The following is a 12,762-nucleotide window of genomic DNA, read 5'->3' as shown; positions in this document are numbered from 1 at the left end:
AACTGAGTGTTGATATGTGGTACTACAGAGAATTAAGGCACAAGGCAGTAAAAGACAATGTGACTATCCCTTCATAATTCCACCCGTTTGGGCCAAGAATCACAAAAACCATGATAAACTGAAGGGACAGTATTAGTTCCAGATTCTAAGTAACAAGCTGCAAAACAAGAATGGCAGCTATGATAGACTCAAATGTCAATGAGGAGCCAAATGATCAAAGTCTCAAAGGACAGATGACTGAGAAGTCAATGTCCCTCTCTACCACATGGCACTATATGGGCACCCCCAAATTTATATACAACCCCAGGTAATGAAGAAAAATTCAAATTTACTAAGATAAATTTCTTCCATGTGAGCAGAATAAAGGCTTTAAGATTTTTAACATTTTAAGATATAAAAATTTTGTGCATGCCTGAGTTTGTTGACTAAACTCACTAAGAATCATATATTCCACAAAAGTTATCAGAGTATCAGAAAAAGAGGCAGAAGGGACAGAAAGGAGATTCCCTACCAAAAGTAGACCCATGCAAGGTGAAAACATTAGAAACTGTTCAGTGACTGGCCATACAACTATAAATATCAAAAGAGGATTCAACCACTATACTATGTCCAAAGCCAGTTTAACATCTTGTTTATTCATTTAGTCTAGATAGTTCTTGCTTATTTCAATGATGTATATGGTTAGAAAATCTACACAAGGCCATGAAAAAATACTATCAAACAAAGAAAAGAGAACATGAAAGAGGTGAGAAAACAAATATTAAAACAATTATAGAAATGAAAAACAAGGGCCAACAAATAAATAACAAGTATGCCCAAACAGAAATCAGAATAAGTGGCCAAAGATATCATAAAACTTTTCTGGTCTAAAGAAAGACTATTACACATAGATTCAAATGACTGTCCTGACAAAACTGTAACTTTTAAGTGTTAGGTAGGAAGATAGGCATGAGCAATGAGGAAAGGAATCCAAGCTGATCTCTAAACCCATCCCAGACACACTTAGGAGAGCTCACAGATATGCTACAAAATAACCACAGAGACTTACTCCACTCCTGTACTTGTGTCCTAGGCACAGAGTGGATACAAACTACCCACAGGGGCTTCTTCAAGTAACCTTAGGCAGCTAGGAGCTCATTTAGGGTTCATAAATATTCTATACATATATACATCTGATTATAACAGACTGAATTATAGGAAGACATACACAACAGAGCCTGTTATATAAATTGCAACTGTCAATCAACCTTGAGTTTATGCCTATTTGCATTCCTTTTCTTGATTGACGGTGGGTAAAACCCCTATTTTGCACAGGGCACAACAAAAAGGAGGAGAGGAGAAGTATAAAAAGAGGGAAGCCTAAAGGGGTTGGGAGGACAATGACTCCTTTGGGGTCAGCCTGCTCCCACATCTTGAGAAAGTGAAACAAAGAGAAAGTTGCTCAGTCGTGTTCAACTCTTTGCGACCCCATGGACTATACAGTTCAGGGAATTCTCCAGGCCAGAATACTGGAGTGGGTAGCCTTTCCCTTCTCCAGTAAATCTTTCCAACCCAGGGATCAAACCCAGGTCTCCCATATTTCAGGCAGATTCTTTACCAGCAGAGCCACAAAGCATGCCCAACAATACTAGAGTGGGCGGCCTATCCCTTCTTCAGTAGATCTTCCCAACCCAGGAATCGAACTGGGGTCTCCTGCATTGCAGGTGGATTCTTTACTAACTGAGCTAAAAGATATGTCTGCTTGAGTTGTAATTGAGTTGCAACTTGTCTGTTGTTTGAAACCTTTAGTCTGTCATTCCAAATTTTTGTTACTGATGAGACAAGAACTGAGGGAGAGAGAGAAACTGACCTGACATAAGGACCAAAAAAATGCCTGAGTCCTGGGCAAAGGGAAAAATATACACATAAATACATATATTATATATGAAATCTAAGTATAGGTAAATAGAACTGTGGTTATCCCCATTTCATAGATAACAAAAGTGTGACACAGAAAAATTATGTTATTTGCCAGGATCCCAAAATAATAAGTGGTGGTACATGATTAAAATAGAGATATGCCTAATGAAATTATAGTAGGGATAAATGCAAAGAATGCTATTTGGATCCAGAAGTCTAAATGCATGTGTAAATAATGAAGTAAAAAAAAAGTTAAAGATTTTAATTAATAATGAAATCACTAAGCCTTTAATACAATGTAATTAGCAAATAAGCTGACTTTAAAGTTCATTAATGACACCTACAATTAGACAAGAAATAGGCCTTTACACAGGTCAAATTACAAATTAGATTACCTCATACAGGTCTGTACTCCTAAATATTCAAACAGACAAACCAAAATTACAAAAGCACAAAGAATCTTGAAAATGTAGGTTACAGAAGATAAGATTCAAAAAGGACAAGTAACTATCTTTAAAAATCTAAAGAGATAAAAATGCGCTTTAGACTTTTTCTATATGCCTTAAGGAGAAGAATTACATTAAGAATAGAGAAGCTACAGAGATTTCAGTATAAGAAATTTCAACTCCCTGTTTAAAGTTCTTAATTTCAACTAACCCTGGCAGTCCAGTGGTTAGGACTCCACACTATCACTGCAAGGGGCCTGGGTTCAATCCCTGGTGGAGAACTAAGATCCCACAAGCTACATGACGTAGCCAAAAACCAACAACAAAACACACACAGATTTCAACATGAAAATAAGAGTTGTCATTAAATGACTCTGTTTTCTGGTAACAACAAAGTAATTCAGACCAACCTTCCTCCCAAAGACATTTAAAAAGCTGGAGGAATTTTTTGAGTTATTAAAAGAAACAATGACCTAAAAAGATAATAATGAATCATGAGACCAAGAATAGTTGAGAATTATAACTCAGAAAATCTAAACCAATTTCCAGTATCAGTCAGGATGGAATAAGCCCACTATAGCCTTTCTCTACCATTGATTACAACAAAAACTCAGAATGAAATCTATAAAGCAACTACTTAAAGAATCTGAAAACTAAGCAAAAGCAGGTAGATTGGGAAGAAAAGTAAAAAGCTAAAGAAGTGACTCATGTGAAGGCAAGTTCCCTGTTTGTTTAGTTTTTTCCTACCTTCTCTTCTAGAATTACTAAAAATGTAAGGGCCCAGCAGAAATCTAACAAGAAGCATGAGCAGCAAAAGGAAATTCTATTTTTTTTTTTCTCTCTTCCAGCCCTGTCTCAAGGGTGGCCCCGGAAGTGGAGCTACAGCAGCCACGGCAGAAAGGACATACAAACCCCAGGAGAAACTCCATGATTCTGGCCAAGGGACAAAAGGACAGGACCTCTTTAAGGCTGAGGGTGAGGAGGGTAATGCTAGAGAGAGCTGGAGAAGAGGACTGTTAATTATTTATATGACTAGGTACAAGTCCCATAGGGAAAAGGGAGGATGTGCATACCCAAGATAGACCCAAGGCAAATACAGCAGAGGCTCTGAAATCACTATCCAAGTCCCAGAACTAATCTAATCTTGAGTGGAGCATATATGAAACAGACCCAAAGTAACATAGCAAAAGCTTTGAAAACTGAACTGGTAATGGAATCCCAACACACAAAAGGTAAGATAGAACTTATGATCTGAACCTGAATTGCCTATCTGCTAAAATATAAACCAAAAAAAGGTAAGAAATACAGGAAGTAACAGCACAGTGACCTCATTGTTATGACTTGAAAAGATTAAACAGGCTCTCGACTAAGGGATTTTGCATTTACTATTTCTTCTGCCTGAAATAACTCATTCCCAAAACAGCTTCATGGTACAACCCCTCAATTATTCAGGTCTCTAATCAAATAGCACTTAATCAGAAAAAAACTTCCCCAAATACTCTATCCCCAAATATTCTCTTTTTAAACAGTTATCAGCACCTAACATACATTATATTTACTCATTTATGGTATGTGTCCCCTTACTAGAGTACATACTCCATAACAGCAGAAAATTTGTATCTTTACTATTGTTTTCCCTCAGCATCTAGAACATTTCATGGTGCATAGTAGGTACTTTTTTAAATGTTGAATGAATAAAAAACAGAAAATCACAACAGAAAAATAAAGGCTTAAAGTAAGAATACATATGGAGTTCACACTAAATATAAGGCAAGTATTAAGACTTGTTTAGGGCAAGAATGTACAATGGAGAAAAAACAATCTCTTCAATAAGTGGCACTGGGAAAACTAGACAGCTACAAATGTACACAAATGAAATTAGAAAACTGTAATACACAAAAAAAACTCAAAACGAATAAAAGAACTAAATATAATGCCATATACTATAAAACTCTCAAAAGAAAACATAGGCAGGACACTCTATGACATAACTTGCAGCAAGATCTTTTTCGACCCACCTCCTAGAGTAATGAAAATAACTGGGACCTAATTATACTTAAAAGGTTTTGCACAGCAAAGAAAACCATAAACGAAACAAAAAGATAACCCTCAGAATGGAAGAAAATATCTGCAAACAAGCAACCAACAAAGGATTAATCTCCAAAACACAGAAACAGCTCATGTAGCTCAATATCAAAAAAGCCTTGAAAGAGGACCAGGGACTTCCCCAGCAGTCCAGTGGTTAGAACTCTATACTTTCACTGCCAAGGGCACAGGTTCAATCCTTATTTGGGGAACTAAGATCCCACAAGCCATACAGCATGGCCATAAATAATCAGATAAACTGAAATATTGGGGAAAAAAAGATACACTCTTTAGTTCATATAAGAAAGCACCTAAAAAATGTTTAAAAAGTTATAACCTCTCCCACCAACTGATCTCTGACTTAGCTTAAAACTAAACAGAAGAAAGAACTAACAGCCTTGTCTCTCTAGCCCAGGTTACTTCCTACAAGGCAATCAATATAGAATCTCTCTACCCACATCCATATACTTTTCACCACTTTTTATATCTAGGCAGAAAAGTTAATCTTGAAAGTTGAATAAACAGGGTATAGTGGAACTGCTGATAGAGGAGCAGTACATTCTAGAAAGTATATATAGTTACAAAAGCTAAGTACTATAGGCAGGGATCAAGGATAAAAAACTAGCAATACTGGAAATAACATTAACGGCTAATATATATTGAGTACTTTGCACTGTTCTAAGCATTTTATATTTATTACCGAATTTAATTCTCTAAACAACACTAAGAGGTACTTTAATAAACAGAAGGGCAGAGAGGTTACATAAATTATTCAAGATCAGGCAGATAAAAACTGAAAGTTTGAATTTGAACACAGGGATATCTAACTCTTCAGTCCAAGCTCTTAAGCAATAAGCTGTGTGATATCAATTAAAATTTGAAAAATAGAAGCTATCCTGGAAAAGCAGGTACACAGTATTTCCCAATAGATTCTTGGCAGAAACAAACAAATAACAAAGTAGAGCTGGTGTCAGATTAATGACAAAGACAAACACTATTATTTTTAAAAATCAGACAATGTTTTTCATCAAAACAAAAAAATTCCTACTTTACAATTAACATCAAAATACACACAAAATAAATACATGCACTTTCACATATATACCATAACCTTAATCGAATGTTTTAAAATAATGTTTCTTTAGGATGTGAGGGCGATATGGTTGCGACATCTGTCACCCCACTGATCGCCAGGGTTGATTTGGCTGATCTGGCTGGCTAGGCAGGTGTCCCCTTCCTCCCTCACCGCTCCATATGCATCCCTCCCGAACCTGCATGCTCGGTAGAACGGATGACCATCCCCGATAGAGGAGGACCGGTCTTCGGTCAAGGGTATACGAGTAGCTGCGCTCCCCTGCTAGAACCTCTAAAATAATGTTTCTTTAGAAGAAATTTGAGAATTCTATTTATAAATACTACATCGCTATTCTTAAGTACTATGCTTTCAGCATAGCCCTCCATCAGTATTTTCTATTATGAATATGACTATATATAATTTTTGATTCAACTTTCTGGTTGTTCTAGACAGAAGAGGTTAGTCTCAAGATCACACTTTAACTAAAATGAGAATTAACCATAAATGTCAAGTATCAATATACACCTTTTGAAATATATAACATTATCTTTCAAAAACCTTTGTGCTTTATGAAGCTCAAAGAATTAAGAATCTTGTTATTATATAAAGAAATGGTTATGAGACATTAATTCTAGTTATTATATAAAGAAATGGTATAAGACACATATAACATGTTCAAATAAAAACTGGTTTCAAAAAATTAAAAGATAATCTGTTCCCCTCTCCACCTCCCATCATTAAAGTAATAACAACAAATTGATAAAATCATATAAAATAAGAAAAGATATTTACATTTCTTTGTCTTTTCTGCAGATCTGGCACAAGTTTCTTTGAGTAGATTACATAAATGCCTTGTAGCATTATTCCTGGAACAAAGGAAAGAATTTGCATAAATGTAATCTGATCTCAAAGCAAAATCATATCTAAAAGTTATTGAACATTATAATTTTAAAGAAATTCTTAAGACATTATAATACTTTATATATATTATGAATCACTCATAAGTGACTATATGAAGGAAAATGAGTTGACTGTACTATTAGCAAAGATGATTTAATAACTGCCTTCTTTGAAAGTAAAAGCCTCCTTAACAAGTTTCTACCCAAGTAGCTTTCAATAATCTCTTAGTAAACAGTTCCAGATTCACCTAAGAAATAAAATGAGAAGACAGGATTGGGATCTTCATTTACTAATTATTCCAGAAATATTCCAGCTATCAAAACATAAAATGAGTAATTTCCTAAATTTAATTATGTGAATAAAACCTCTGATCATCTCACAGATGCAGAGAAAGCATTTGAGAAAATTCAAAACTCATTTATGATAAAAATTCTTAACAGAGTGGGTATACAGAGAACCTATATCAACATAATAAAAGCCATATATAACAAGCCCACAGCTAACATCATATCCAGCTCTGAAAAGCTGAAAGTTTGTCCTCTAAGATCAGAAACAGGACAGGATGCTCATTTTCACCACCACAGCAAAAGACAAGAAAAAGAAATAAAGCACTCAAATCACAAAGAACAAAGTAAAACTGTCACTATTTGCAGATGACTTTATTATATATAGAAAACCCTCAGACTCTGACAAAAAACTGTTAGAAAAATTTAAACAAATTCAGTAAAGTTACAGTATCTCAAAGTTCTATTACAGGCCAGGAATATGATTTTTAAACACCCAAAGTCTCTTTCAAACTCAAGAAAAAATACAAAAATAAAAAAAGAATACACTAAAATCTACATTCCTTTCAGAAAGTCATGATCAAGTGAATAATTGGTTGATCTGAGTGACTTTCTATTAATATTAAATTTGTTATCCAATAATCCAGTCACTCTATTATTCTAAGTATTACTTTGTTTCTTATCTACATTCTGACAAAGCTCTTAACTAAATGTTAGGTGCTCTCAAATGACAATTGACAATTTGAGACCAAAACTGACACTCAACTGAATCAAGTGCTTAAAACAGAAAGATACCACACCAAAATATAGTCACTCCCTCCCACCATAAATTCTATATTATACTATATCATAATACACTGTTCCACACTACAGTGTACGCTATATATATAAACTAAGCAGTTACAGTATTCACAAAAAAAGTCAACTGTTTATTAATGGAGATAGCAGCGATTTAAGAAAGCTCACAAGTTACCAAATACTGGTATTAGGGCTACGGAAGACTTCAGATCTGCCTTATACTGTAGAAGGCCTTCCCAGGTGGTGCCCTCCAGTGGTAAAGAATCTGCCTGCCAATGCAGAAGACACAGGAGACTCAGGTTTGATCCCTGGGTCAGGAAGATGCCCTGGAAGAGGAGGGCAACCCACTCCAGTAGTCTTGCCTGGAAAATCCCATAACAGGATGGGAGCCTGGTGGGTTACAGTCCATGAGATTACAGAGAGTCAGACACAACTGAGCATGCACACATGTATACTATAGAAACTCAATCACATATCCATATAAAAGTGACAAGTACCAAACATATAGTAGGCACACAATTTTAGAAACTTCCTCTTCTTTCTCCCTTCCCCCTAATATCCAAACCATATTTAGCCAGAAAAAAAATTAAGGTAAACATCTATATTTTTCTGGAAAATCATAGGTTGTTTTTGAATTAAGCTAAAACAATATGCTGTAATAATATTTTTCACTTATTAGCAACTTTACTGACAAGGTGAGAAGCCTTCTAGAACCATATTTATTTTTATTTTTATTTTTTATTTTTTTTTTGACATCTGACCACAAAGTTTTATTTAATGCTTAGACCAATATAACATTTTATATGCAATCATCTTGGCAAACAATGTTATGTGAACAACCTATAATTCTGCATTAAAAATCCTTCCTCCAAGATCCTCATGGAATCTGTTATTTGACTGTTGACTACACGTACTGTAAAATTTTGTCAAGGCTCAATTTTGTTGCTCCTTTGCTTCTAACATTTTTGGAGGGCCAACATAGATCACGCAGAGCTTGCCCCTCAATTCTGGACCAGGGGACGTTTTGGCAACATGAAAGAGGACTGTGTGTCCGTCTCTCGACCTTCTCACCTGAGAGGCCACTGATAAGCAGAGCCCAAGTAGCGGTGGTGATTGGGAACCCCGAGTTATCGCCTGTCCGAACCCCTACAAGTGGCCATGAGATCGTCGAAGCTGGATGGTGAGTAGATGAGAGTTCATCATATGCTGTTTCTACTTTTGTATGCATATGGAAATCTCCATTAAAGATTAAAAACTAGGTTCTGCTATATCTACAGAACACTTCTCTCAACAATAGCAAACTGTACATTCTTCCCAAATGCATATGAAATATCCTCCAGGATAGAGTGTATGCTATCCCATAAGAGAGATCTTAATAAACTTAAAATGACTACATTAAACTAGTATAGCCTCTGACCAAAATGGAATTAAATTAGAAATCAGTAACAGAAAGTAAGTTGGGAAACTCACATATATGTGAAAATTAAATAACACAGTCCTAAATAACCAATAGACCAAAGGAGAAATAAAAACAAAAATTTAAAAATATTTTGAGATGAATGAAAATAGAGATACAAAAACCAAAACTTATGCAGCTAAGGCTATGCCTACAGGAAAATACATAGCTGTGAATGTCTATATGAACAAGTAACACCTGGAAGTCGGTTCACATAATATACAATGTCAACAGAATAAAAACAAAGCCCACATGATTAGCTCAATAGAAGCAGAAAAACTTTTTGACGAGATCCGATACCCTTTCTCATTTAAAAACAACAGACAAAACCATGCAGCAAATACACAGAGAAACTTCTTCAACCTGAGAAAGGGCATTGGTGAAAAATCTACAATTAACATCATACTTAACGGTTCTGAAAAGTAAAAAATAATACAAAATGCTTTTGCCACTTCTATTCAACATTGTACAAAAGGTTCCAGTAAGGCAATTAGGCAATAAAGCAAAATAAAAGTCATCCAGATTAGGAAGGAAGACATAAAATTATATCTATTTATATTTAACATCTGAGTGAACTCCGGGAGTTGTTGATGGACAGGGAGGCCTGGCGTGCTGCGATTCATGGGGTCGCAAAGAGTCGGACACCACTGAGTGACTGATCCGATCTGATCCTTAACATCACCTTCCATAGAGAAAATCCGTGGGACTTTCAACTCGTCTTCCCTCCGACCGATCCTTCCAGCTCCAGGCCTGAACTGCTGTTTGTCAGTTGCTCTGAGTTCTTCCCAAATAGGCCCTGGACTGAAAATGCATGAAGCTGAACCCACCGAGCAGGAACTTCGGCACAGCAGGGAGTTCTCTGGATAAACTGCCAGAAGTTGTTTAGAACTTGAAACAATGAGAGATTTGTGTGTGTGTGTGTGTGGAAGGAGGAGGATTTTATCACTGACATTATTTGGAATTACTGGCACAGGGTGATCTAAAAAAAATAAAGTGATTTTAGTCTGTATTATTGTGTTGAATTCTCCACCTAGAACCATATTTAGCATAATGTTTAACTTGAAGCAAATAGAAATAGATTTATCACTGTATGTGGATTCACATTATATTCTAACCATTCAACATTTATTTATTTGGCAGATAAATTAAACAATTACATTTTTCTATTAAATTCTGCATGATACCATCTGAAGTGAAAGAAGCAGAAAATAAAGTTTATCTATTGCGTAGAACAAAGAAAAGGCAAAGTCAAAGATGATACTAAAGTTTCAAGCCAAAGTTAATGGAAGAATGATTGCACCACTGGCAAAAACAGGAATTTGACAGTTAGAATCAGGTTGGAACCAAGTTGAGCCCTATTCTGCAAGAGCTTCATCTAAAACAATAATCAAACAGAAAGGTATACAATACACATAGGCAGTTATAAATACAGGATCATCAGGCACCCTTTTCAACACCAAATAATGGCTTCCTCTGTCATTTTAAAAAGTGAGAAATTTTTTTTTAATGTGAGAAGTTATTAGTCAGTGACCAGTTTGCCAAATGAAAGAATGTAAAATATGTATGTTTTCCTTTTCTCCACAGCATCCAGACATAATTCTATATATCAATTAATATAGAAAGAGGTCACTAAATTTTTGGAAATTATTTTAATAATTAGCTTGAAATAAAAATAAATTTGTAAAGAATAAATTCATTAAATTATTACTTACTCTTTTACTAAATCTTTATTTTCTTGAATTCCTTCTTCTAATTTCAAACTTACTTTTTCATTTTCAAACTAATTTACAAGACAGAAGAACAGTTCATCACGTTTTAGTTAGCAAAATAAACAACTATAATCATTAAGCAGCATTTCTTTGTTAACTTGCTATGATGGTCTATAAAAATTATTTTTTAGAACATAAAAAAGAACTTTTTGTCACACTTCTGGATTACATATAAGAATATGGGTCTTACTTTCATCAATCTAAAATTAGGTTTCCTGAATCATCTCCAAAATGTATCCAATATTTTTATGTAAGATTATCTTCCCTAAACATTTTGAGAAGGTGCTTTATCTTTGTCCTAACCCAGTGTTACATTTTCTCAAAATTTTTCTTTCACCATGCCACAATATTGAAGCTAAACAGCTTCAAATTCAAAGTTTTATCTGCTTTTATATATATTAGAAAATGCCATTTTCTAATATATAAAAAAACACATTTATATCAAACAAAACATCATCAGGAATATAAACTAGTAAAAATTAAAACTCTATAATTAGAATCATTAACTCAATCTTTATCTAAAATAAGTTACTGTTTCCCTAGACATTTCCCTAGACATAAATTTCCCTAGAAATTTAATTAAGCTTTGTGCAACCTCTCCTGTGTGTTCATCCTAAAACTGAAATGCAAATAATATTAATGAAACTTCAAAAAAGCACCATTCTTAAAATCCACATGATAGAAACAAGACAAACCTAAGTTAACTATGAAATAACACTTTGGTTTAAACAGCATTATAAGATTTACTATACCATATTTTCAATTCCAAGTCTCATTATACCTGTAGTTCTTGAATGGCCTTCCGCTGTGCTTCAATTATTTTTCTATTTTCTTGCAACTTGTTTTCTTTATGCTTCAGTTCAGATTCTACATTCACTTTCCACTTCTTGATCTTTTCAGCCTCCTTATACAGTTTTGAATATAGTCTGCTCATTGGCTCTGAATTCTATTATAAAATAAGTTTTCAAAGACTGTTAATTGTTCAAAGTTTAGTATAACCAAACTACAGCTGCTTACTGAAAACATCCATGAGTATCTTAGTACTTGAGACCAAATCTCTCCTCAGTTTTTGCCCTAATATCATACTGAAAGCTATGTTAACTTTTTTTTAACTACTAAGGCAATACTAGCTACTTCACTTTATAACTTGGTCATGTGACTAAGGTTACTGATCACTTGATGAAGTTATTCATTGCTGAATAAAATCAAATTACTTCAAAATGTACATTAAGTCAGAAGTTAGAAATCCTTAAGTCAATTAGAGAATCTGGCTGGTTAAAAGCTAAAATAAATCACTCTACAAATCTATAAATTTTACCAAAGGTCTTGCAACATTTTGGTTACACAGTTTAAGAATTAACCGAAGGATATGAAGTATACAATACAATGACATGAAAAATAATACTGAACACAAGTTTTTTCATTTAGCCTGAGATTTTGTTTGGATTTCCTGCATCAACAATTTACATATTATAAGATAAATATCAGAAGTTGTTTTTTTTCTAATCATTCTTTGATAGTTCTGTTATCAAAATTTAGGAATTCCATATTTATAAATTTGTAATACCATAATCCCAGCAACAAACCTATAGCATTTTATCAGGCCATGAAATGTCTGTTTTAAAGACATCTATGTGCCATAAGAATTATTTTTATAACTAAAATCAAAAGTAGAGTATATCCTACAAATTCTTTAGATAGTAAGCCTAACAATCATACCTGCTAATTCAAGAATTTTTTGTAAAATACTGGCTTAAGTCTCAGCCTTCTCACATATTGTATCCATCTCTCCTTTTTCTTTTTTTTTGAGAAGGGTACTTCATTACTTATTTTGTGATACTTCCTATTTTTTAATTGAAGGATAATTGCTTTATAGAATTGTTATTTTCTACCAATTCAAAATAATCCGCCATAGGTATAGGTTATGTCCCCTCCCTCTGGAACGTCCCTCCCATCTCCCTCTCCATCCCACCCCTCTAGGTTGTTACAGAGTCCCTGTCTGAGTTCCCTAAGTCATATAGCAAATTCCTACTGGCTATCTATTTTACAT

At 34.3% G+C, this 12,762-nt stretch overlaps 1 protein-coding gene across 19 annotated transcripts in view; it reads right to left on the bottom strand.

The window, feature by feature from the left end:
- SYCP1 (synaptonemal complex protein 1) overlaps window positions 1-12,762 on the bottom strand; it is a 144,782-nt gene that overhangs the window by 128,721 nt on the left and 3,299 nt on the right. For all 19 annotated transcript variants that reach the window (XM_086392007.1, XM_086392019.1, XM_086392021.1 and 16 more), the window contains 3 exons: window positions 11,494-11,658; window positions 10,656-10,723; window positions 6,298-6,371 (listed from right to left, as the gene is read on the bottom strand). In XM_086392007.1, coding sequence (XP_086248133.1) covers window positions 6,298-6,371; window positions 10,656-10,723; window positions 11,494-11,658 — 307 coding nt within the window. The remainder of the gene's footprint in view (window positions 1-6,297; window positions 6,372-10,655; window positions 10,724-11,493; window positions 11,659-12,762) is intronic.

This window comes from Bos grunniens, chromosome 3 (assembly GCF_055505025.1).
Source record: "Bos grunniens cultivar Pamir isolate PY7600 chromosome 3, Bosgru_T2T1.0, whole genome shotgun sequence".
In the NCBI taxonomy this organism is placed as follows: Eukaryota; Metazoa; Chordata; class Mammalia; order Artiodactyla; family Bovidae; genus Bos; species Bos grunniens.
Note: the sequence above shows the minus strand (reverse complement) of the source record. Positions and strands in the feature narration are given on the sequence as shown.